The sequence below is a fragment of the Chelonia mydas genome, chromosome 3 (assembly GCF_015237465.2).
Source record: "Chelonia mydas isolate rCheMyd1 chromosome 3, rCheMyd1.pri.v2, whole genome shotgun sequence".
Lineage (NCBI taxonomy): Eukaryota > Metazoa > Chordata > Testudines > Cheloniidae > Chelonia > Chelonia mydas.
Window position 1 is genome coordinate 149541922 of NC_057851.1, and position 25396 is coordinate 149567317.

The 25396-nt window shown below is 40.9% G+C and overlaps 1 protein-coding gene across 12 annotated transcripts in view; it reads left to right on the top strand.

The window, feature by feature from the left end:
* The window catches only part of BABAM2 (BRISC and BRCA1 A complex member 2), a 318227-nt gene that overhangs the window by 291194 nt on the left and 1637 nt on the right, over positions 1-25396 (top strand). For 8 of the 12 annotated variants that reach the window (XM_043543522.1, XM_043543524.1, XM_043543521.1 and 5 more), the window contains one exon: positions 437-590. The exons of 3 other annotated variants lie outside the window; for them this stretch is intronic. In XM_043543522.1, coding sequence (XP_043399457.1) covers positions 437-590 — 154 coding nt within the window. Of the gene's footprint in view, positions 1-436; positions 591-25396 lie in introns of those variants that run through there. One more of the 12 variants, XR_006289772.1, reaches the window with a different exon arrangement.

Here is a 25396-nt window from a genome sequence, read left to right on the forward strand (position 1 = left end):
GTCTATAAAAGTACAATATTGCTCTATTTCGCAAAACAGAATGTATAGTAACATTCCTGAAGGTAGAAACTAAGCTGGAAAAATACAGACTTTAATGCATTATGCATTAGAGAGAGAGAGATTGAACTGGTGGAAATACTGTGATTAACCTGTAAATGCACAATAAAATCATGTCATTTGCTTTGTAAAATAAAAATACTTCAGTAAACATAAATTGAGTCAGACATTGACATAATGTAATCCATGTTTATTGGAAGTACAAGAAGAAATGTTAGAATTCCCCATCATTTTCACTTTTTTCATTTAAGATCTGGTTAGCTACATTTCTTAACCTGAGTTTAGAGTCAATAGGTAGGAATGATATATTTCACAATAAAGATGAAAGCAAGAAAAGATGTCTCTTTCATGTCATCTTTTTCTTTTGCTGTCTTTGCAGTTGACCTACCGCTGTACTTTCCTCGAGACCAGCCAACTCTAACATTTCAGTCAGTCTATCACTTCACTAACAGTGGACAGCTGTATTCCCAGGCCCAGAAAAACTACCCTTACAGCCCACGCTGGGATGGCAATGAGATGGCCAAGAGAGCAAAGTAAGAAAGACTATAATTTAATACCAAAAGTTTCATTTGTTAGAGGGTCAAGTGTTGTTCAGTATTAGAGTATAGATTTATCTGTATGCATTGGACATTCTTATATGTGACACTGTTTCTGTATAGTGTTTTCTTTGGTTATTTTTGTGTCGGAACTGAATGCAGTCTTAATATTCACATATTTGAGTGTAACTTACATGTTTATATTTTATTATTAATAATCAATTATTATGATATTGCCAAAGAACCAAACAGTGAGGCCCCATTGTGCTAGGCACTGTGCAAACAGTGTAGCAGCTGGTCCTGCCCCAAAGATCTTACAATCTAAATAGATAAGACAAACACAGGGTTGGAGGGAAGAGGTGTCACAAACAAGCAGAGTCAACAGTCTGAGGACGGAAAATGTCATATTCATTCCACAATTTTTTTGAGGTGGGTTTTGTCAGCAGGGGGTATGCTAAACAAAAAGAAAAGTGAAGGGTAAGAAACATTGAACAGAAGGGGGTAAGGGAAATAGGGCTGGGGAGAAGAGGCTAAGGGGCAGGTGTGGACTGCAGCTGAAGTGAAGAGATACTGAAAGATGGGAAAGGGAATGGGTGGAGCAAACAGCCAATAAACACAGGGCAGAGAAAATCCAGTTAAAACCGTGGAAAGTACTCTGAATCTCCCTGCTTTGGCTGCTTCTTTAGCTTCTCCTACCAGCTGAAGACTCTGCACTCCTTCCCCAAGGCCACATAGCAGATTGGCCAAGAGGCACTACCTGGATCTCTGTTTCCCCAGAGTATGGGAGGGTCTCCTCTGCACAGTTCTGGGTCTGGGGGATACTGAGGGGAGCAGTGGCCTCATTTTACCCTCTCCCCCCAGTGTAGCAATGGGTTGCTTTGCACCTGCTCCTACTGGCTGGAGTTTCTAATTGTAGTCATCGTATTTACAAATTCAAGCATCACTAAGTATAACTTAGACATTTATATCTTGGTACATAGTACAGTGTTAATGTTAATTAACTACTGCTTTACTTTACTGTAAGCGCCAAAAGTGCTGTATCTAAAACAACACAGAATTAACACAAAGGTGTAGAAAGGATATAAACCAGAATATAATATTAAAATAAGACTTAAAAGTGAGGCAATGAATAAGCAACACACATTTCCCCTAGATGGAACTATATGGGCAAAGGCCCTGTACTTAGATGTTGCAAATTGTAGAAATGCTGAAACAGCAATAACTTAGAGTACAAGTTGGACTACAGCAAATATAGACATCAAATATATAAATAAAATAACATATGAGAATGAAGGGCTTTGAATACCAGAATCAAAAGATTAAAATGAATTAGCAAAGGGCACTTAAACAAGGAAGTCAAAGGAAAATAGCTCAGCAAAAATCAGGTGAATGATGCACATGGTTGTATAGACTATAACTTGGGACGGGTAGAAGTAAACAGTGAATAAATGAAACACATGCAAGTTTTATAATGCCTTAAGTAATATGGAGAATATCAAATAGTAGCATTTGGGATTCTGGATGACATATTGCACTAGGTATGTGTTTTTGTTTGTTTATAATAATTGACTTTTTAGGAGCACTGTCTCCTGTTAAACGTATTTTCTTTTTGTTGAGTTGGTTTGTTAGGATTGACGAGAGATATGCAAGTGCCAGAATATTGTATAGGTTTTGTTTAAAAGAATGAAAAATATAACTCGGAAGCATCATTGTGAGTTATTTCATGCCTGAACTGGACAATACATTAGTTTTGTGGGGGGGAAGTTGTACACAAACACACACTCTGTCTGCTCTATACTCACATACAAATCAGCACATGCAAGTTGAACCTCCCTGCCCAATCCCCATTCCTAACAGTCCTTTAGAAAAGCACTGACTGCATAATTTTTCTTTAGTATTACCTCTAGACATTTTTATGTCACCTCTGAGTCTTCGCATATCAGCAGAGTTAGATTAAACATAAATACATACAGTAGAGGGAGTAGAGTGTGAGCAGGTGGTGGAAGAGAGAAGATTGGGGTATCCATCTCTTAAGCACAAAGGAAGAGAGAAGTTCCTCCTCTGTTTATAGCACTATGTTTGTGGGAGTGACTGGAGGCTTTATTGCATCTTGCAGGGTGGGCAGCCCAGATTGAAAAAAAAACCCTACTCTCTATTGGGAAGAAAGCAGCAGTTTCTCTCTTTGGGTTTGTCTACACTGGGAAAATGAATAATGTTTTAATTAATACATTTTAAGCTCCATGTAACATCTAGTGTAGACAAAGACAATCTCCCCACTGTATTTTCCACTGCATGCATCCGATGAAGTGGGCTGTAGCTCATGAAATCTTAAGCTCAAATAAATTTGTTAGTCTCTAAGGTGCCACAAGCACTCCTTTTCTTTTTGCGCATACAGACTAACACGGCTGCTACTCTGAAACAGGTTAAGACGTGTTAGCCAAGGTTACTCAGGTCACGCCTACACTAGAAAGTTTTATTGGTAGTATTTCTGCCAGCATGTAGCTGCCAGTTTTGCAATTTGAGTAGAGCATGGGCAGATTCAACTGCCTTTGCCAGTGCAGCACGCCTTCACGTCGAGAGGTTGTATCAGAGAAAAAGTGCGCTGTGCTACAGGAAGGCATCCCAGTGTGCCCCACACCACGGTCCAGCTTCCTGGGACTTTTGGAAGTGTATTGTGAGAAACCAGTACTCCTCTCAGGGAACTGTGGGACCTTGGGGTCAAGTTCCTCTGTTCCCACCATGATCTTCTCTTTCACACCACTTTCTAAAATTCCCACAGTTCCTTGTGCTGGTTTTCAATCTCTTCGCCACCTCACTGGCAAATCATTGGAATTCTCATATCAATTTTAGAGACAGGGCACCTGCTTCTTCTGTGTTTGTGGAACTTCAGCAACTATCACGGAGGCCAGGCATGCAACAGTGAAAATGAGAAAACTGAGGAGGAGTGAATGATGCAGACAGTGAATGAAAGTCACCTGATGCTGCAGGCATTCACTGACCAGCTACACATGGTGGAGCAGCACTTCTGGGCCCGTGAAATAAGCACTGATGGTTGAGAATGGATGCAAATCTGGGACGCTCAGGCAGTGGCTTCAGAACTTTCAGATGCAGAAATTGTGTGCTGAACTCACCCCAGCCTTCCAGTGCAGAGACACCAAAATGAGAGCTGTTTTGACAGTGGAAAATGGGTAGCAATCTCGCTGTGGAAACTTGCGACCCTAGATTGCTATCGGTTGGTGTTGGAAAGTCTTCAGTGGGGACAGTCATCATCCAGGTGTGCAAACCTGTTAATTGTCACCTGCTGCACAGGATTGTGATTCTGGGCAATGTGCAGGAAATAATGGACTGCTGATTCAGTGCAGTGGACTTCCTGAACTGTGGAGTAATAGAGGAAATGCATATCTTGATCCTGGCCCACCCACCCCCATCCCTCAGACTGAGTACTTAAACAGAAAGCGGTACTTTTCATGTTTATGCAGGCATCAGTGGATCACCAGGAAGGTTTCACTGACATTAGCCAAGGGTAGTCAGAGAAGGTGCATAATGGGTTCCTCCTCAGGACTCAACTGAGTCAAGTTCAGCTGACTCTGGCTCTCCACTGGATCTGCATCCTCTGCATCCATGTCCTTGACAAGCTCTTTGTTGCTGTGCACTGCTGGGGTTCCCTCCTCAGGATCTCACGTAGTGTCCACTGTCACTTTTGGGGTAATGGTAGGATCCCCACCAAATATGGCATCCAACTCTGCATAGAAGCAGCAGGTATGTGGGGCAGCCCCAGATTTTCTGTTGGCCTCCCTTGCCTTTTATCCAGCTGCTGCAGTTCCTTCTTCTTCACCCAACATTGATGCCCCTCCCTGTTGTGCCCCAATTGCATACCCTCTGCAATGTCCAAATAGACATCTTTACTTCTGCAGTTATTCTGCATCTGGCCTTGTACTGCTCCTCCCCACAGGCTGAGGAAATCCAAGACTTCTTTCCTGACCAGGCAGCAGTGCAAGGTTTACCTGTTTCTTTATGGGTATCCATATCTGTCTGCTCTGAGGTGGGCTCCGGAAGAGACGCATTTCCAAAACATGCTGGTGTTTTAAAGTATTTTGGCGGGAGGAGGAGTTCTGGTCACTGTGACCCCTTGACAACAGAGTTCAGAATGGTGATCAGGAGGGTCATTGTCACAGGGACAGGGGCACTATAGGACTATTCCCAGAGGACTGTTTTTACTGGCATAGGTAATACATGATCCACACAGACATTGTAGCAGTGGAATAGTGCAGGTAGAGGGCTTATGTAATTCAGGGAGATGGTTTAATGAGACCAACAGAAAGTTAGAGTTTTACTACCAGGACTCAAAAGTAAGTGAGGACACAAAGAAAGATGTGCCAAACTAAGGTATGTTTTATGGTAACATTTTGTAATGTGGCCCAACCCTTAGGACCAGCTAACACATTTTCACCACAACAAGCTAATTCATTTTTAACGCGACTCTCTACACTAGGGGCTAAAGTGTATTTGAGCTTTTTAATTCAAACATATTAGTTAGCACATTTGAAAACAACACACATTTCCCCAGAATAGACAAACCTTTAAACTCATATGAGCCATCTGTCTAAAAGTGTGCCAAAGATGTTGTCCTAAAATACGTGGCTAGCATAAGAACGTATAGTTCATTATGGAAAGCTAGCATCTGTGTTTGTGCAGTACCTGTGAAATAAAATATCTTTGTGTGGTTTCCATGGGAAAGCTCTTGATTTTTTCTTAAGTAGGCATTCAAGTGTGCATGAACTGTATCTTTAAAGAATATGCAGACTCTGAGCCTGTGATTTCATGAAGGAATATTGTAAATAACGCTTGTTTGTGTATACAAATTATGTTCAGTTGTTAGACACATTCTGGCTGAGTTTCTGCCCTGACTTGCACCCTGTGCAGCCCCATGGCTTTCAGCGGAGCTGCAAGGAACGCAAGTTAGGAATGAATTTAGTCCTTTATCCTAGTGTTAGCCTAAATAAAGTATTTTACTTGTCAAAAATTGCAGAAGAGTAGAAAACTGGTATCCCAATAAATACTCCAGGGTTTATGTGCTCTCTCCAACTTGGCTAAAACAATGTGTTCCTTAAAATTTGTTTCTGAATAATACTGTTGCCATCCACCCACTCGCTGGTGTGTTTGCTTAATGTGGCATTACAGATTTACGTGCCCCTGCATGCTCCGTATGGGTCCAGGCTTGAGTGGGGCTTACGCGCTCAACCAGTGGTTTCCAGCTTTTTGTAATACATTTGGGTATGAATCTCCTTACATTTGTTTTAGCAACCATTCTTCGTATAGTGACACCAGCCAGTATCTCAACTCATCTGCCTTCATACTTTTATGAGAGGAGACTAAGAAAACTTGGCTTGTTTAGCCTAGCAAAATAAAGGTTGAGAGGGTTTATGATTGCTCGCTAAAAATACATGAGGAAGATAAACACCAGGGAATGACAAGAGCTATATAAGCTAAAGAGCAATGCTGGCACAAGAACAAATGGGTATAAACTGGAAATTAGAAGGAATGAGGTTCTGGAACCGCCTTCCACTAGGAGGAGTTGGGGCAAATGACCTAACTAGTTTTAAGATGGAGCTTGATACATTTATGAGTGGGATTATATGGTGGCAATAGCAGGGGACTGGACTTTATGACCCAGGAGGTCCCTTCCAGTCCTGTATCCCATGTTCCTATATTAAGTCAATTATATGGCTTACCACATCTTAGACAAAATATCTATTGATATTCTTTACACTGTTTTAAAAAAAGGCTTTACTAGTACCCTGAAACTCTTGGTTTCCATCTATGATACTTTGGATCTCCTTGAAAAGTTTAATATTTACAATTCATGCAAAACTTTCTTCAGTTTTTTTTCCTACCCTTACGTGGGCACAAGTAAACATCACAGTACAAGATTATTGGGAAGAATTAAATCTGTATTATAGTTTTCTCCCAGCCTGCTAATAAAAAGGATTCCATGAAAAAAAAAAATCTTCTGAACACAAACATTCAAATGATTGTTTCAGATCCACTCAGGATCTTTTAACAGTAGATTTTTTTAAAATCAGCTTTTCTGCATCCACACATCAGCTATCCATGTGTAGTCTTTTTTTATGTGTGTCTATATTATAGTAAACTATCCAGAAGTTATCATAAAGTTTAAAAATGCAAAATGGGGGGTAGGGAGGAAGGAAGGTGATAATGAATGAAGAAGATAATGGAAAAGAGATGTGCTCTAGCCACACTCAAAAGCCACCTGCATAAATAATAATAATGGAATATTATACATCTGAGCTTTACAACTCCAGGATGCACTACCACATATTAAGCGAGTTTTCTGTACCATAGAAGAGAACCCCAAGAAATGAGAAAATTCCAAATAATCCTGACACCCAATCATCCTTTCTAAAATTGTATGTCAGAACTTTTTATTTATTAGAACTTATGATTTGCAGCAACAAATTGTAAGTTACATTTAGAAACCTGGTCATCCATCATTATTTAATATGTCCTGCACAAAAGCAGTACATGCACTGGAATCCTGTGTCTTGTAACAAATGATTCTCTACCAGACACACCAATTAAAGAGAAAATGATTAAAAATTATTCACAATCCCCAAAGAAAAAAGTTAGAGCCATGAAGGCACACACCTTTCCCCACCAGTCTGCATCCTCCTTCAAGAGCGTATTAGCATTGTATATCCTTTGCTATTGTTCTCTGCTTTGTATTGTCCAGCCACTTGTAAAGATTGCCCTGGATGAAGGCTATCACTGCATGAAAAGCACTCCGAAGTATATCTGCTATTGAATACCAAATATATCTAATTACATCCTACAGCTTGCAGTTTCTGTATGATACCTCATGCTTCTTTGGTTTTACTTCCAAAGCTTGCTAAATCTGGATGTATACTAAATGTGTATTTTGCGCTTAAAGTGGGTTTACCTGGGTCTGGTCCAGTCAACTACAACTATGGTGTTTTACCTGCTCACTATCCAAAGCGTTATCTTCATGTGCATTAATGGCAATCCAGTTGGTGATAATAATGTTTTGCAGTCACACTTAACAGAGCAAAACAAAACAAAAAAACATAAGATCCAACAAAATCTACTCTCAACGTTGGGTCCCAGGAACCATCTTTGACAGCAGCAATTACGAAAAAAAAAGAAAAAGAAAAAAGAAACTCTTGCTGTTTTTGGCTAAAGCCTTGCAGTAGAAACAGAGTTAGTGGGTTTTCTTTCCAAGGATCAGCTGAGGGCAGATTTTATTTTCCCCAGATGGTCTTTTCCCCTGAGCCTCAAAGAGTCAGTAAATTCTAATATAGCAATAGAAAATGACGCAGCTGTGTAAGGTTTGTGGTGGACTTAATTCAGTTTTATGACTCTTCAAATCAAAACTCATATTCACTGACAGAGCAGCATCCTGACATGAATTATACATAAAAAGAAGACAGGTAAATGAAGGGAGGGGGGAGTAACATTTTGCTAAAGCACAAATGATAATGTTCTTCTTTGTAATACATTATATAATGTTTTTGTATAGGCAACCTTAATACCAAAACCATTTTTAATTGTAAGATACAGTATTATAGGCAAAAACAGCAAATTAATAAACAAAGAATATCTTCCACCTTAATGCTTAAACGGAATAGCATTTCATATCAAGATAATACGTTCTAGGTGTATATACATTGTACAATACGTATAACAAAGTCATTCTAGTTTAATCACATTTTTCATGAACAGCTTTGAAAGTGGCTTCTTGGCTAATTAAGTCTGACACTTAAGATATGGTATGTTAGCTTCTGAGGTGCCTGCCAGGGATTTTCAGTGCTGTCATGCATTATGTGGATTTCAGCCAAGATAGGAGGGCTGGAATACTTGTTTCTGGTCACTTATCATTGAAGGAAAAGAAAAACAACTATTAAAGAACACAGAACACTGTATGAAATGAAATATGCATGGGGAAAGAATCTATTTCTACTGAAAGAATATCTAATTTATCTATAGGTATATTTTATCAACAAGGAAAATTCACAAAATAAGGCTTTTTGTTTGGCAAACTTGGAATATGAAAAGAGCACTTCACATAAGCTGTTTTATTGTATTGAAAGATAGAACATTATGTAGGCTAACTTAAAAAATTTGGGCAATAAGCATTATTTGCTCTTAGGTACTGTAGAGATAGGTGCTCTAAAAATACCATTGATCAACTGATTTGATAAACAGATAGTGGGGTTCCCTAAAGGGACGCAGTCAAGACTGCTAAATCTAAATTAAGACCTATGTGTTTATCTCCAGGGACTTCTGCAAGGCCCAATTTTTCTTCTGGGCTTTTGAAAAGCGGAAAAGGGCAGGATGAAGTGTCTGGATTTGGGAGGAGTTGGGTTTTAATAATCTAGATGGATACTGGGATTTGAAATGTTGGTTAGTTAAATGATTAAGGTATGTTCTAATATTTTTAATTGGTGTCTTGGTCAAATTTGTAACTTTTATGTTACGCATTTGCCTAGAATACAGACGGGCATTTCTCATCAATCCAGATAAATAAATAACCGTTTTAGTTTGTTTTGTTGATTCACATATCCTACAAAAAGTGGAAACATGGACAAATTGCTAAAGAGGAGTACAAATGAAATAGCACAAGTATAGGGATAAATTCAGAAAGACTAAGGCACAAAATGAGTTACACCTAGCGAGGAACATAGAAGGCTATAAGAAGAGGTTCTTTAAATACATTAGGAGCAAGAGAATGACAAAGAAAAGTGTAGGTCATCTACTTAGTGGAGAAGGAGAATTAATAACTGATGACATCAAGAAGGCAGAGGTGTTTAATGCCTATTTTGCTTCAGTCTACACTAAAAAGATTACTGGTGACCAGATGGTCAGCACACTTAATAACAACAACAAGGGGGAAGGAACACGAGCCAAAACAGGGAAAGAACAGGTTAAAGAATATTTAGATAAGTTGGATATATTCAAGTTGTCAGGGCCTGATGAAATTCAACCTGTTGGGTACTTAAGGAACCAGAAGAAGCAATCTCAGAACTGTTAGCAGTTACCTTTTGAGAACTCATGGAAGATGGGTGAGGTCCCATAGGACTAGAGAAGGGCAAATACAGGACCTATCTTTAAAAGAGGGGACAAAGAGGAATTATAGACCGGTCAGCCAAACTTAGATACTTGGAAAGATTGTGGAACAAATTATTAAAAAATCAGTTTGTAAGCACTTAGAGAATAATAGGGTTATAAAGAATAGCCATTCTGGATTTGTCAAGAACAAATCATGACAAACCAGCTTCATTCCCTCCTTTGACAGGGTAACTGGCCTAGTGGATAGGCAGGAAGCAGTAGATATGATATGCCTTGATTTTAGTAATGCTTTTGATACAATCCCACATGACAGCCTCATAAGCAAACTAGGGAAATGTGGTCTAGATGAAATTACTATAAGATGGGTATACAACTGGTGAAAGACTGTACTCAAAGAACAGGTATCAACAGTTTGTTATCAAACTGGGATGGTGTATCTAGAGGAGTCCCACAGGGGTCAGTCCTGATTCCAGTACTATTCAGTATTTTCATTAATGATGCAGATAATGGAGTGAAGAGTATGCTTATAAAATTTGCAGATGACACCAAGATGGGAAGGATTGCAAGCACATAGGAAGACAGGAATAGAATTCAAAACAACCTTGACAAACTATAAAATTGGTCTGAAATTAACAAAATGAAGTTCAACAAAGACAAGTTCAGAGTACTTAGGAAGGTAAAATCAAATGCATAACTACAAAATGTATCTGGCTGGTGAATCTTGCCCATGTGCTCAGGGTTTAGCTGATCACCATATTTGGAGTCAGGAAGGAATTTTCCTCCAGGGCAGATTGGAAGAGGCCATGGAGGTTTTTCGCCTTCCTCTGTAGCATGGGGCATGGGTCACTTGCTGGAGGATTGCTCCTTGAAGTCTTTAAACCACGATTTGAGGACTTCAATAGCTCAGACATAGGTGAGAGGTTTATTGCAGGAGTGGGTGGGTGAGATTCTGTGTCCTGCGTTGTGCAGGAGGTCAGACTAGATGATCATAATGGTCCCTTCTGACCTTAGTATCTATGAAAATGGGGAATAATTGGCTAGGTAGTAGTACTGCTGAAAAAGATCTGTGGGTTATAGTGGATCGTAAATTGAACACGAGTCAGTGAAATAATGTAGTTGTGAAATGGCCAATATCATTTGGGGGTGTATTAACAAGAGTGTTGTATGTGAGACATGAGAAGTAATTGTCCTGCTTTACTCAGCACTGGTGAGGCCTCATTTGGAGTACTGTGTCCAGTTCTGGGCACCATACTTTTGGAAAGATGTGGACAAACTGGAGAGAGTCCAGAGGAGCTCAGTGAAAATGATAAAAGGTTTAGAAAAGTTGATCTGTGTGGAAGGATTTTAAAAAAACTTGGGCCTCTTTAGTCTTGAGAAAAGAAAACTGAAGGGGGCCTGATAACAGTCTTCAAATAAGTTAAAGGCTGTTGTAAAGAGAACAGAGATCAATTGTTCTCCGTGTCCACTGAAAGTAGGGCAAGAAGTAATGGGATTACTCTGCAGCAAGGGAGATTTAGTTTATATATTAGGAAAATCTTCCTAACTAAGGATAGTTAAGCTCTACAATAGGCTTCCAAGAGAGGTTGTGGAGTCCCCATCATTGGAGGTTTTTAAAAACAGGTTGGATAAATACCTGTCCGGGGTGGGCTAGGTTTACTAGGTCCTGCCTCAGAGGAGGGGGCTGAGCTTGATGACCTCTCAAGGTCTCTTTCACCCCTACATTTCTGTGATTCTTCATGGATCTCATCTCATCCCTTTTCCCTCTGACTACTTGCTCTGTTCTTCTGAATGCCCAAACAGAATTCCTATATAATTCAGTAATCTGCCTGTGCTCATCAGAATGGAGCCAAACTGGCAGCGCAAAGGGAATGGTTTGACAATATACATCCACACTCAAGAAAACCCACCTTCAAAGGTTGTTGGTTGGCTGATGGCCCCGATGATTAGTCGCCAATGTATCACTATTTAACCCTTCTGTTTTGAGGGGCTGATCTTTTTTTTCAGTATCTGAAGTAGTTAAATTTTGTTAGAGCCACGGTCATTGCCTATCTCTGTACAGGCTTCCTCTTTTCTCTTGCAGTCCTTTCAGACATCTCATTTGCAAAGCTATCTAACTCTGGCTCTGATTACATCTTTGTCCTAATCTCTTCCTACATCCTGTCTTCCTCCATACGTTCTACCCACACCTCCCCCACTCCTTACTTCACACATTTTTCATACTGCCTTTTATGCTTGGAACAGCATCTCAGTTACATCATGTCTAGCTCTTTCCTTCTCCTACAAAAAATCACACCTGTTCAATAAAGCATTACAGCTATAATTGCCATGCACTATTCTGTGTTTCTGCTGTTTTGGAACCACTTTGCAACTTTAAACTTGAAGCTCCTCAGGTTTGGGATTTACCATATGGCTCAATTCATCTACTGTCCGCACTTTCAGCACTACAGAAGTAAACAACAGTAATAATAAATTTACATCAACTATGTCCTTTTTAAGGACGATAATCTTTAAAAATGTTTACTGAAAAGCTATGGTTAATGCCCTCAGGCAAACGGGAATATAGAGTGGGCTTGTCACACTGAGGATCATGCAGTTGGGAATTTATTTAGCGAGATTACATTAAGATGAAACACTTCCATGATGACTCTGGAATATCTTTCATATGATCCACTAGCATAGAAGCTGAACATTCACATGGTGACAGAGAAAATCCAGTGACTCCTATCTTCACAGACAGTTGGGACTCTAAGCACCAACTAATCCCCTGGGGAAAATGGAAGTTAAGAAAGCAGAAGTAAAACTGCTGTGATCTAAGACCACAAGCCTTCATCTGACTAAACCAAGACTATTTATGTACCCTGGGGAGAAGGTGAAGGAAGTAAAATACTTATCTGTTTGGAACAACCAGGCAGAAGGCATCGATAAGCCAGTTTAAAATGCAGGGGGTCTGTTCTGCCATTGATGTTTAGTGGGGCTCATACATGTTGCTCACATGAGTTTTAATGCAATATAAATTCACAAATGTAAGTTCACAAATGCTGATAAAAGAATAGATCCTCAGAGAGTCTTGATTTTAAGATATAGTATTTACAGATGATTCAGGAAAGTTACTTTTTTTTTTTTTTTTAGAGTACTCTTAATCCATTTTCGATAGTTGTCTAAAAGGTGATTTAATGTATACTTAGATTTCAACAGCAATTAGATTCTTCTGCATTATCAGTGGAGATCCGTGCTCTTGGGACCAAGGTCAGAGTTCTCTGGAAGCAGTGGCCATGTGTTTGTCCCCTCTCAGAATTGAACGTGTTGTGGAAGGTTGTGTAAGGAGATGTAACCTCGCCTCCAAACTAATTCCTTGACCTCTCTTTCAAGAGAATCCAGAATCCTCATGCTCCTTTTCCTTTACACCCATTTTACCTTCAACATAGTTAGTTTATTGTACTTATTTTTTATTTGTTATTTCAGATAGATGGACTAGGCTTTTTGTACTATGTGGTGTATTAGTAAGACCCTCATAATTTATGTGACTGAGCTACACTGAATTCTGTGATAATGTGAATTGATTTAAAAAAATCATTCAGTAACCTGCAGTTTTACTGAAATATTTCTAACAATGCACAACAAACTGAAAATCTAATGTCTATTATTGTTTCCTTTGTAGCAGAACAGTGCCACCTGACATTTCTACAATGGGCCAACCCTTGAAAGACATGTTCAATGACAATTTTTTCTCCTATGGGTGTGAAGTAAATTAGAAATTGTATAGACTCTCTAACCAAAAGTTTTGGAGGAGTGAAGAGGTCCTAGTTAAATTCAGAAGTCAACACTTCATTGGGGTGAATGGAGTTTAGAGTTTGCACCTCATAGATTTATGGGGATTAGCTTCAGAAGTTCACGCTTTTATGTGGTGATGGAGAGGCGGAAATTCATATTTTCTATTTTTATTGTTTGGCTTTCACCTTTAGGGTGTAGCCCATGATATATCTGCTTAAACTATCATTTCCCTCAAATAGCTGTGTCATAAGATACCCTCCACTAGCTCCTGTTGTTGTACAGAAACAGTTAAAAAGGCAAAGAGATAGAGATGCAAGTTCTACCATGCAGGTGCTAACGTATCCTTAAACTTGTGAGGTACTCTGGTACTATTATTGGTGAGAACTATAGAAATACATATCAATAAATAAAATATAACTCAAAATATGGGTTAGCAAATGAAATATTTTAACAATAATTATTATATTGAGTATATTAGCTTAGGTTATTAAGTTTCAGTTCGCTTTGTGTAAAAATAGCAGAGATGTTTCATGTCCCAAGTCTGAGTTTAAAATAAAAATACTAACTGTAGCCAAAGAGCTGGTATAATGTCACACTTGTATATTAAATGGATGTTCACCTCTGTCATTCAGTATGTGTTACATTTCTCTTATGACCTTAGCACTTGACGAACTTTTTGTATTACATCATCGTTAAATTCAAAACTATTTTTGTAGATCTTAGAGATACATAAGGAAGAGTATAATCACAGGTTACAGTTCTAGCAAATGCTCTTGCAAAATGTGACCTAAATAGAAATCCACTATAGGAATAAGTATAATCATTTACTCTACAATTATAAATTCACATAGCTAATTTATATTAATTAAGTTGAATTGGATAGGGCCTGAAAGTTATTGAAATTGAGTTTAAGAAGAAACAGACGTGAAAGAATCATTAACATTTGTCTCTTTGGTTTTGTCCTGTTATGGAAAAATGGCCACTCCTATCTTTGGGAGGGTTATGATGTGTACCTTTTACACTTCTAAGGATTAGTTAGAGGGAGTTGCACAGAAAGAGACAGCGCTGATGTGGTCAGGAAAGGACAAGCCCTCTTGTCAAGTGCCCAAGAACAGATTGTTGTGGGTGTCAAGCATTTTCAAAACAAGTTTTCTTTGTTTCAGAACAAGTTGCAGCAGGAACAGAAAAATACAAAGATGTCCTATAATCACCACTTTGCACTTCAAAAAGTGAATAGTCAGATTACTTTAATAGGATTTGGAGATCCTCTCTTTTAAGTCTAACATGGCCATGCTGTTGACACCGCTGATATATTATGATTTTATTAAGAAGTGGCAGCATAATAATTCTAGTCTGGGAGGAATAGGTGAAAGATACTAGTAAGCCTCAGAGCTCTATTCTGCCCTGATCTATGCTCTGTTTAGATCTTGCCTTCACCTAATTTACTCGGAAGAGGGTGGAGTGTGGCTCTCCCAGCTAATTTATGAAAGAATCTTCTCTGACTTGAATTGTTTCCACTCTCCCCAGTAACTGGGATATTTTGTTAAGGATCAGAAAAAAGGAGAATTTCTGACCTGAGTGCCTGCTACCAAGTATAGATATGTATACCAAGATTCTTAGATACTATGGCGATGGGGTGTTATAATAACCTGACTAGGAGAGAGTGACGAAATTACATTAATGCAGTGCTCGCGTTAAATTTGCTGAAGTGTAGTTTATACTTCCCCACCACTTCCAGAGCACATAACTCAAGATCTAACTAACTTTGGTACTGTTACTAGTATAAGCTTTGTGTAAAAATAAACTTTGCCTGAATAATTTCTTAAGTATATTAAGTTCTGCTTTGGGTAAGCTCATCCCATCTGTTGCTGTGAACAGCATAGTGGGGAAAGGAGACAACTCAATCAACATTTACAGAGTCACCACTATGTCTTGTACATTCCATCAAAGTACTGAGAATAAAGTCCCTAGTGTCTTTCCTGTAGAGCTTTCTTTACAGCTTCCATGGATCTAGAGGAACTTGTGGGTGTTTTGCAACAGCAGTTCATTTGGGAAGGAGAGGTGCAAATTGATTTTCATCATTTGGCACGTGAAAATTTCAGATAGAGTGAAGTTATTTATAAGCAAATGGTGTTCTCTGAAGGTATTGGAGCACATTTGGAGGTAATGTCTATGCAGGTGTCATTTAGTCTCTGTGGCTCTGATTCTCAGATGCATCCAATAATCACTAGCTGCAGCTGGGAGTGGGGGTGGGAGTGTATAGTCCTGGGCCAGGTCCTCACCATAATTTGCAGCAGCCTTAATGCTGACTTAAAGGGCATTACCTGGTAACCCCAAGGGGCTATTCAGGCAGCTGGGGATTGCCAGAGCCCAAGGGTGCCACATTTCTTAGCATGATCCATGAGAAGATGACACAGAGCTCCCTGACTTTCCAGGGATCCCCATCATTAGAGGGGAGTACACCTTCCAGCCAGATACAGCAGGGAGACCTCAGTTACTGGCAAATAACCCACCTTTCTCCTTTAAGCCCTATCTAGACTAGGAAAAAGGGTGTTTAAAAAACCCAACACATGAGCTAATATGATTTTAAATCCACTCAACATCTGTAAACAGGATTTAACTCTTTCGAATGTGATGGTCAGTCTTTGGGGTAACATTTTTAAAGGTGTTAAATCCTTTCACACTAGCTGCTGAAACATTTTTAAACAGCACTTAACTAAAATGCTTAAATGACAAGTAGTATCTAAAGGATCAAATTTGCCCACAAAACTGGCACCAGGGAGGAATCGAAGTGAAATTAGCTGATGCTGCCTCCAAATGAGAAGGAATGTAAATCCAGACATTTAGGGATCTAGGAGAAGGTGCTGACATCTATATCTTTAGAAGATGGATCCAAATTTTTTGCTGTAGGGCTTTCACTTGCCATTGAAAACCAGTGCAAAGACAGACTATACCATATCGATGATGAGTTTTCTGCTCTGGGTGCTGAGTTTACAGTGGGTATGGAAGAGCCCTTGCAACCATGCTTTGACCATCAAGAATTTTTTTTTTCTTCCTGAAATAATCTCTTGACATGTAAGGCACTGGGACAACGATAGCCTGAGTTTTTGACACAGATGCAGGATGTCAGTGCAAACCTGATTTTGAGGCTGTCCGTATCAGAAAACTTGGCACCAAAACACTCCTGCACAAGCGGAGTTTGAAGTGCCTGTCTTTCTCCAACTTGGCTTTTTGAGTGAATTGGAAAGATGACTGACAACCATCATGTCCCTGTCCCAGACATAGGAAGCATAATAAATGCTGGTTGGGAAGGCACTTTATGTGGCTTTTTCTCTCACAGCTTGAATCCTGATTGTTCTGGGGTCAGGATCTGACATTTTGGGAACATCAAGGTGGTGAAGAGAAACAGAAACCCTTAACAGTTCTCAACACTCTTACACACCAACCAGTAACAAGAGGACTATTAAACAATTATCTATAAGAGCAAAAGGAATAAAGGAAAAAGAGAGAAAACAGAAAGTGCATCACAATGGCAGGACTCTTTTAGCATAAGCTCCTGGGAAGCCTTGTGTAATGGGAAATTACTACAGCTAAACAATTTCAAATCTAGTTTGTGGAGAGGATTTTCCTTGTTGGAATCTAAAGGTCAAACAATAGCATTGCAAGTCAGTAGAAACCACCTCATAATGGCAAAGTACAATGTCAGTGCAGATTTGCTACCATTTAAACAATAAAATCCAACACTGCACTGCATTAAAATAACATTAAACGTAGGGTGAAATTTCACAAAAGCAAGTGAATTGTGAGTCAAGTATGTTTTCAGCACCTGGCTTCCAAGCCTCTTGGATTTAGACATATATTAGTAAATGTAGCCTTCTTGAGACCTTGCACCACTGTCAGGGTTTTAAATGACTGGAAGAACATGTAAACACTGAGTTGTCTGATTCTTCCTTTTCTCAGATATTTACCATGTGCAATAGCAAGACTTTCTTTTTAGTGGATAGTAAGGTCGAGGAAAGATAAGTGCTTTACTCTCAGTAGTGTCCTTGAGCATGGCTCTTACAATTCAGTGTACGCTATTATCTACACATATTGGTTAAATACAGAGAATGTGTGTTGTTTTCTGAAGTGCTAAAGAAAAATTGCCATAGAAACCCAATGACTTACACCTTGAACTTGGAAAATGACCATTTGAAGAAACAAAAACAAAAGATTCTTGCAGCAAGATGCTTATCAAAGAGCTAGACATCTACCTGTGCGATGATTCACACCCATTGTGAGCAGCGAAGATAGCAAACCCCTTATACTCAGGGCATGTCTACACTGGCAGAGTTACAGCGCTGGCACTTACAGCGCCCTCAGAGAGCGCTGAACGGAAACCACTGTTGTGTGTTCACACTGTCAGCTGCTTGCTCAATAGCGTGTTCACACGTGCAGCATTTGCAGTGGTATTTGGAGCGGTGCGCTCTGGGCAGCTATCCCACAGAGCATTTCTTCCTCTTTTGCTGCTAAGAGTTGTGGGAAGACAGAGGGGGTCGCGGGGCATCCTGGGTCCTGTCCCAATGCCCTGTGATGCATTGCTTTGCATTCCAGCAATCCCTGTGCTTACATCGGCATTTGGCACCATCTTTCAACTGTTTGTGTACTGCACATCCTGCCTCTTTGGGCTGCAGGAATGGATCCCAAACTGTTGACCAGTATGCTGCTCGCTCTCACTAACACATCATGAATGGCAGTGGAGTTATTCCTTAAACTTCAACGGCAAGAGGAGTGTGACATTGATTTCGCCACACGTAGTAGCTATGACATGAGATTGCTTGTGGCATTCACAGAGGTGCTGACCACAGTGGAACGCCGCTTCTGGGCTTGGGAATCAAGCACTGAGTGGTGGGATCACATCGTGATACACATCTGGGTTGACGAGCAGTGGCTGCAGAACTTTCAGATGAGGAAAGCCACATTCATGGGACTGTGTGATGAGCTCGCCCCAGCCCTGCAGCATGAGGACATGAGAATGAGAGCTGCCCTGCCATTGGAGAAGCATGTGGCAATTGCACTGTGGAAGCTGGCTACTCCAGACTGCTACCGAATGGTCGCTAGCCAGTTCGGAGTGGGAAGGTCGACCATTGGACTCGTGTTGATGGAAGTGTGCAGGGCCATTAATTGCGTCCTGCTCCGAAAGACTGTGACTCTGGGCAACGTGCGTGACATTGTAGATGGCTTTGCACAAATGGGCTTCCCTAACTGTGGAGGGGCGATAGATGGCACGCATATTCCATTTCTGACACTAGACCACCTAGCCACTGAGTACATTAATCAGAAGGGGTATTTCTCTATGATTCTCCAGGCAATTGTGGATCACTGTGGGCATTTCACATACATTAACACAGGCTGGTCTGGAAAGGTGCATGATGCACGTATCTTTCGGAACACTGGCCTATTCAGGAAGCTGCAAGCAGGGACTTTCTTCCCGAAATAGAAGATCACCGTAGGGGAAGTCGAAATGCCGATTGTGCTCTTGGGAGACCTTGCCTACCCCTTATTGCTGTGTCTTATGTAGCCATACACGGGGCAACTTGACAGCAGCAAGGAGAAGTTAACAACAGGCTGAGCAAGTGCAGAATGACTGTTGAGTGTGCTTTTGGCTGTTTAAAGGCCCGCTGGCGTTGCCTCTATGGGAAGCTGGACCTGGCCAATGACAATATTCCTATGCTTATAGCCATGTGCCTCACGGGGCTAATATTAGTGAAGGGAAGGGTGAAAGCTTCACTCAGGGCTGAACCGCAGAGACTCAGCACCTGGAGGCTGAGTTTGAATAGCCAGAAATCTGGGCTATTAGAGGGGCGCAGCGCGGGGCCATAAGGATACAGGGTTGCTTTGAGGCAGCAATGTGAAGCTGAAAGCCACTAATATTTGTTGCTATGCTCGGGAGTGCAGTGCTTGTAATGCTAGGAGGTGATTGTGATTGGTGCAGACAAAGCAATATGAAGATTTAACATAATTGTCTGTCGCTTTGCAGGGCTCTGTTTGCTTTCAGTTAATAGAATAAAGATTTCTTTCAAACCAACACAATTCTTTTATTAAAAAATAACAACCGCAGGAGAGAGTCAAACCAAAAAAACCATCAGCACTGAGAGGGATGGGGGAAGGGAAGAGTCCTGGGACGACTAGAGATTTTTGTACATCCATGGATCATATCCAACCTTCTCCTTTGGAGTACAATGCAGAGGGTACTGTACTTCAGCAGGGCCAAACTGCAGAGGGACGGGTGTTGAGTGCAGTGGGTAGTCTGAGTCCGCAGTGCTGGACTGTGACGGGGCAGGAGTGGAATGCAGCGGGTACAGACTAGAGCCAGGAGGTTGATAAGACTGTGTTGGCGGTGCCTGGGGGGAGCTTGAGAAAGAGTATTGTGACAGCGGCTGCAGGGAAGGGCGGGTGCGGAGCTGCTCAGTTTGCAGTGCTAGTATTGCCTGGAGCATGTCTGCTTGGCACTCCATAATGTTTAAGAGCCGCTCCATGGCTTCATTCTGGCATGCTGCATTCTCCTTTCGGTCCCTGTTCTCGCTGTCCCGCCACTCCTTCAGTTCCTGTTTCTTGGCAGCGGAGTGCATCATAACTTCACGCAGAAAGTCCTCCTTAGTTCCTCTTGGTCCCTTTCTAATTCCGCACAGCTGTTCAGCCGCCGATAACAAAGAGGGAGGCTGGGCTCCCAAGGTCATTTCTGTGAAGCCAAAATGCAGCATTTTACGGAAGGAGTATTGTTTGCAACACACAGAACACTGATTCAGTGATTTAAAACACGGCCAGTTTACTCACACAGCTGTCACTAACTGGCTGACCCCAGGCAAGCACACTTGAAGCACAAGACCCCCAAAATGGTGAGTAGCCACAGGGTTCCCGGACCCTGTTGTATACTGGGCATGTGGCTCTTGGAGAGAGCCAGCACTATAGGGGGTGCCTGATAATCATTCCTGTTCCCACACTTTCCACAGGATATGATCATTATAGAAGATATCTCACTGCTGAGGGTGAGCAGGGAATCAAGGGAGGGTCTTCTCCAAGACTGCGGCTTCCGCCCTGGCCCCTATGCGGCTTGCCTGTGTGCACCAATGGTCCCCCACTCCCATCCCCGTCATGGCACAGTGGCGTGGGAAAGTTACCATTAATGGGGCAAGAAACAAAGCAGTTCTGCCAAAGAACCTGCAGCAGCAGATTGCCCAGTATCTCCACGAGAGTTTCCTGAGATTTCTGAGGCAGATTCCTATGAAGTGAGGGATTCAATCAACAGCCTGTTCTGCCAGTCAGACTAGGCATGTGATGGGAGACAAGCCTGCTTTCTGCAACCCTCCTGCCCCCAACAACTGGCTTCAGCGATTCCCAAAATCAAATCCACTTACCAGGGGCCTCCTCTCCTGTTTGCGCTTTGCCAAGATCTGACAGCTGTGGCTATCTAGCCTCCTTTGGGATAGAGAAGAGCTCCTGGCTGCATGCATCTCTGGCCTCCAAGTCATCCTCTGATTCTGGGTACCCCTCCCCCTCCAAATCTTCGTCCAAGATTTCCTCCTCCTGGCTCAGTCCACTCTCGACTGACACGCCAGCCACCAAAGTATCCTCAGTGGTCTTCGCAGTGAAGGTGGGGTCGCCGCCAAGTATCGTGTCCAGTTCTTTGTAGAACTGGCAGCTTGTGGGCGCAGCACCAGAATGGCAGTTTGCCTCCCATTCCTTGTGGTAGGCATTCCGCAGCTCCTTCACTTTGACCCTGCACTGCAGTGTGTCCTGGTCATGATCCCCTTCTGTCATGCATCATGAAATCGGTCCGTAGGTATCATAATTGCTACAGCTGGAGCGCAGCTGGGACTGAACAACCTCCTCTCCCCAAATGGTGATGAGGTCCATCAGCTCGGCATTGCTCCAAGCAGGGAATCGCCTGCTGGGTGGAGCAGGCATAGCCACCTGGAAAGATGTGCTGAGACCACTGCATGCATCACCGAGCAAACAGGAAGGGGACTTTCAAAATTCCAAAGGAATATACAGGGTGGGGATGACGGTTGGTCACCTGAGGGCAGGGCAGTAGAGTTCAAACCAATGACCAGAGAGGCAAGAACAGGCATTATGGGACACCTCCTGGAGGCCAATTGCAGCACTGTAATCAACCAGGGTGCTGTACCTTTATATGTGCCCCTTTCGTTGGGGTGGTTTTTTTACAGCGCTGCAACTGCGCAGTTTCTGCACACTAAGTGTACACCTTGGGAATTACAACGCAGAGAGCTGCTTTACTGCACAGAAACTTGCCAGTGTAGACAGGGCCTCAGTGTAAGCTAAGACCTAAACAGTTGTGAGAGATTTGCAAAGGCATTGTATTCAGCACCTGGGTGAGAGGCTTTTGCACACAGGAGTTTTGCTGCACTCCAGGGAGTGTTGCAGCCAGTCCTCCTTAGCTTGTTGTGATATCATTGTGATATAGGGCCATTTGAGGGGGAGGAAGTAAAGCAGAGAATGAAGGGACCTCAGCGTTTCCCAAAAGGAAAAAAAAATCAACCAAAAACTGACCAAAAAAAATCTCTCCACTCCCAAAGTGGTACAAGGCGGAGATGCCACAAACCAAGCAGCATCAGAGCAGGCTTCCCAATCCTCATTGTGTCTCAACAGTTACCTGGAAGACTGCATTGTTTTTAACACCCTCTTGTCTGGAATCGAAAGACTTGCATGGTGGGAGAAGGGATTTCAAAACACTTTTGAGATATTTAGTTGTACCAGACGGTAAAGTATTGTAAAAATAAAAATGTGGTTTCTAATTGCTAAGAAATATTTTGCCCAGTGTTCTGTGGCATAGCACTATTCAAGTTTAAATTACTAAGAGCATTAAGTCATTCAGTATGAATGCAGTTAATGAATGGATATTGTGAGAAATTAAGCATTGCTTAAAGTTTTTGGTTACATACAGTGTGGGGGGGTGTATAGGATGCAAGTATGTATGTGGTTGTATATCATTTTTAAACTCAGATCTAAGTAAAAGAAACTTTATTCAGTCTGATGAAAGCCATTTTCCATCTCTTCTGCAGACGAATGTAGACTAGCACAGCCTCTTAGTTTCTTTTTAGCATTACTTGGCTTTGTTTCTGTTGGAGTTATTCTTTCCCATAGTCATCCTTAGCCTGATGTAGGGCATTGTCCTCTTCAGCTCTAGTCTTTTTCTGTTGTCACAAAAGGCTTGTGGAACCTCACCACACTGCACAGGTGCCAGCAGACAAATTCATGAAATGGCTTTGTTTTCTTAACCAGTTAACAACTCCACAATTATGGTCCCTCCAATTAATAATCTCCAGAAATGAGCAAAAATCAAAATTTTCCATCTCATAGGAAAATTTTAATATTTTGACATTTGTTTTGGCCCAAATTGGGATGAAAACTTGATTATATTAAAAGTATTCATGGAACAAAAAATGCTATAAATGTTTTGTTTTGAGCCAGTTCAATATTAAACTGCATCTGCTGGTGGTGCTGTATCGGTTCATGGAGTTGTAGTTTGAGTGCCTCAGGCAGTTATTCTTTCCTAAGGGCAAGGGCCCCTGACTGGATTACATCTCCCATGATGCACCACAGTCCTGGGACTCCTGTAATGCATTATGTAGCTCAGAGGGGAGACTGCAGTCCATTGTGGGAGCCTGGCCCATAATAGAGAATGGGACCATAAAACACCTGGACTACAACTCCCATAAGGCAATGTGGCACTTCAGGCAGATAAAGTTTACTGTCAAACTGACTTGAAACAAAACATTTTTCAGTGCAGTAAAACAAAATGTTTCCATTTGGGTCAAATTGAGCTGAAACAAAATATTTTGTTTTCATTTGCCACTGGGAAAAATAAAAAAAAATTCAGCAAAATTAAAAATGTCAGTGTTACAGAAACTGCAAAAATTATTTTGACTGAAAATTCCCAACCAGCTCTAATAATCTGAGTCATTTGACTTCTTTCTATCCTCCTCTCCCCATATGGAGGCTCTAGACGATTCCTGTCACTTCTCGAACGTTTCTAAAGTTTGGCATTTCCTCTCTGTCCCCACCATTAAAACACTGATTTACACCATGACACATTCGTTTCTGAATTGCCCCTTTTTCATCTCCCTGTCTCTCATCCCCAGTCTGTCCAACATGCTGCAGCTAAAAGAATTGTCTGAGCATGTCACATGGCTGAAGTTCTTTGCATGTTCCCTGTTTCTTTCTGCAGCCAACTAGTAAGTGTGTTTAATAATTATTATCTTAAGTCTTCCATAATGTCTTGCATCTCAGGTACCAAGATGGGAAAATACGTCCTGAGTAATTGCCTTTGATATTACCTGTACCTCATTCTGGGCAAGACAACAAATGACAAAGTAGAAAACTAAACATGTGGCTTAAGAGTTGGAAAGGAAGAATAGGCATTTAATTTTATAAAGTATGAAATTCATTTTTGGGTACATGGAACCCTTAGAAGAGCAATAAATTTAATCTGAACTTACAACAGAGTAATGTGCTTGCTGAAATAGTACTGTATAATCAGACTGTATGGAGGAATTTAAAATTAGTATTGCAGCAGCACAGACAAGCACACAAGAGGAAACAGTGAAAAGAAAGGACATTGTAGATGTAGATAAAGATAGCATGGAAGTGTGTGCTTAGTGTCAATAAGATTTAATTTGGGGATCATGCCACAGCAGAAAGCTGACTGAAAAGTGATAACAGTATTTGTGGTGTTAATACAAAAGGGAAGAGAAATATAGATGGATGTTTCAGAAATGGAACTAACTCTAGAAATACTCTCTCACACATCCAGCTTAACAAAAATGAACTTTCTTACCATTTAGGAAAATATATGTGGCTTTTTGAGAGACTGTTGAAACTAGAAGTCAAGAGGAAAGGAGCAGGCATAAGAGGAGAGTCCAGAGAAGCTTTCAAAGGGGAAGAAAGCAAGCCATTTAAAATAAGCATGTAGAGGAAATATAATTAACATTAAGACAAATAACGCAAGGAGAAATGCTAAGAGGATAACAGAGATACTATGGTTGACAAAATATAAGGGAAATTCCCGTATCTGGCAGAATGTTGCAAAGCTAGTCATGATATACTCCAGTAGGCCACATTTTCAAATGTTTAGTACAAAAATGCAAGTGCAAACCACATATCTTCATGTACAAATCAGATGATAACACACACACTTAGCTGGTATAGCCATACTGATGTTAAGTCACTTTTGTGAGCACAGTTTCAGAGTCCATCTCTTCCAAAATTCAGTCCGCAAAATCAGGAGCTTTTGTGTATTCAGTAAAGGATATATACTGATTTACTGTTTCGTGTGCACGCTTTCTCTGTCTCTCTCTCTCTCTCCATTATCATTCTTAGGCTCAAGGTGTGATCTCAGATTCCCTAAGGCGTCCTACAATATTCTTATCTTGCACTACTCATCTGGCCTTTGGCCAGTATTCTCATATAGCCTTACAAATTTTATGCAAGTTGATTGCCATTGTCTTCTAATGAGCTTAGCAGGCATATTGCCACAAAGAGGAGAGGAGTGTTCCCTTTTTTGATTGTACAGTATTTTCAGTCTCGGTCGTGATCAGGAGTAATGTTCAGTGGCAGCAAGAAATTTTATCCAGTTTATGAAATTAGATATCTCACTTGATTGATTGTGGAGATTCAGCATATCCACCTGTCTCATGCGATATCTGGAATTCTTTGAATGCATTATTACCATAGCATTAGATATAAGTAATACAGTGAAAATAATTTACAGGTATCCTCATTTCAGAAATTAAAAAGAAATACTCTGTGAGAAAATATAAATATGGATTGTAAAGCAGATTTAAAACAAAAAATAGAAAAATGAAGAGTTCACAGTACAGAATGAAGAGTTCACAGGTGAAAGTTACAAGTGGCAGAATTAAGGTTTA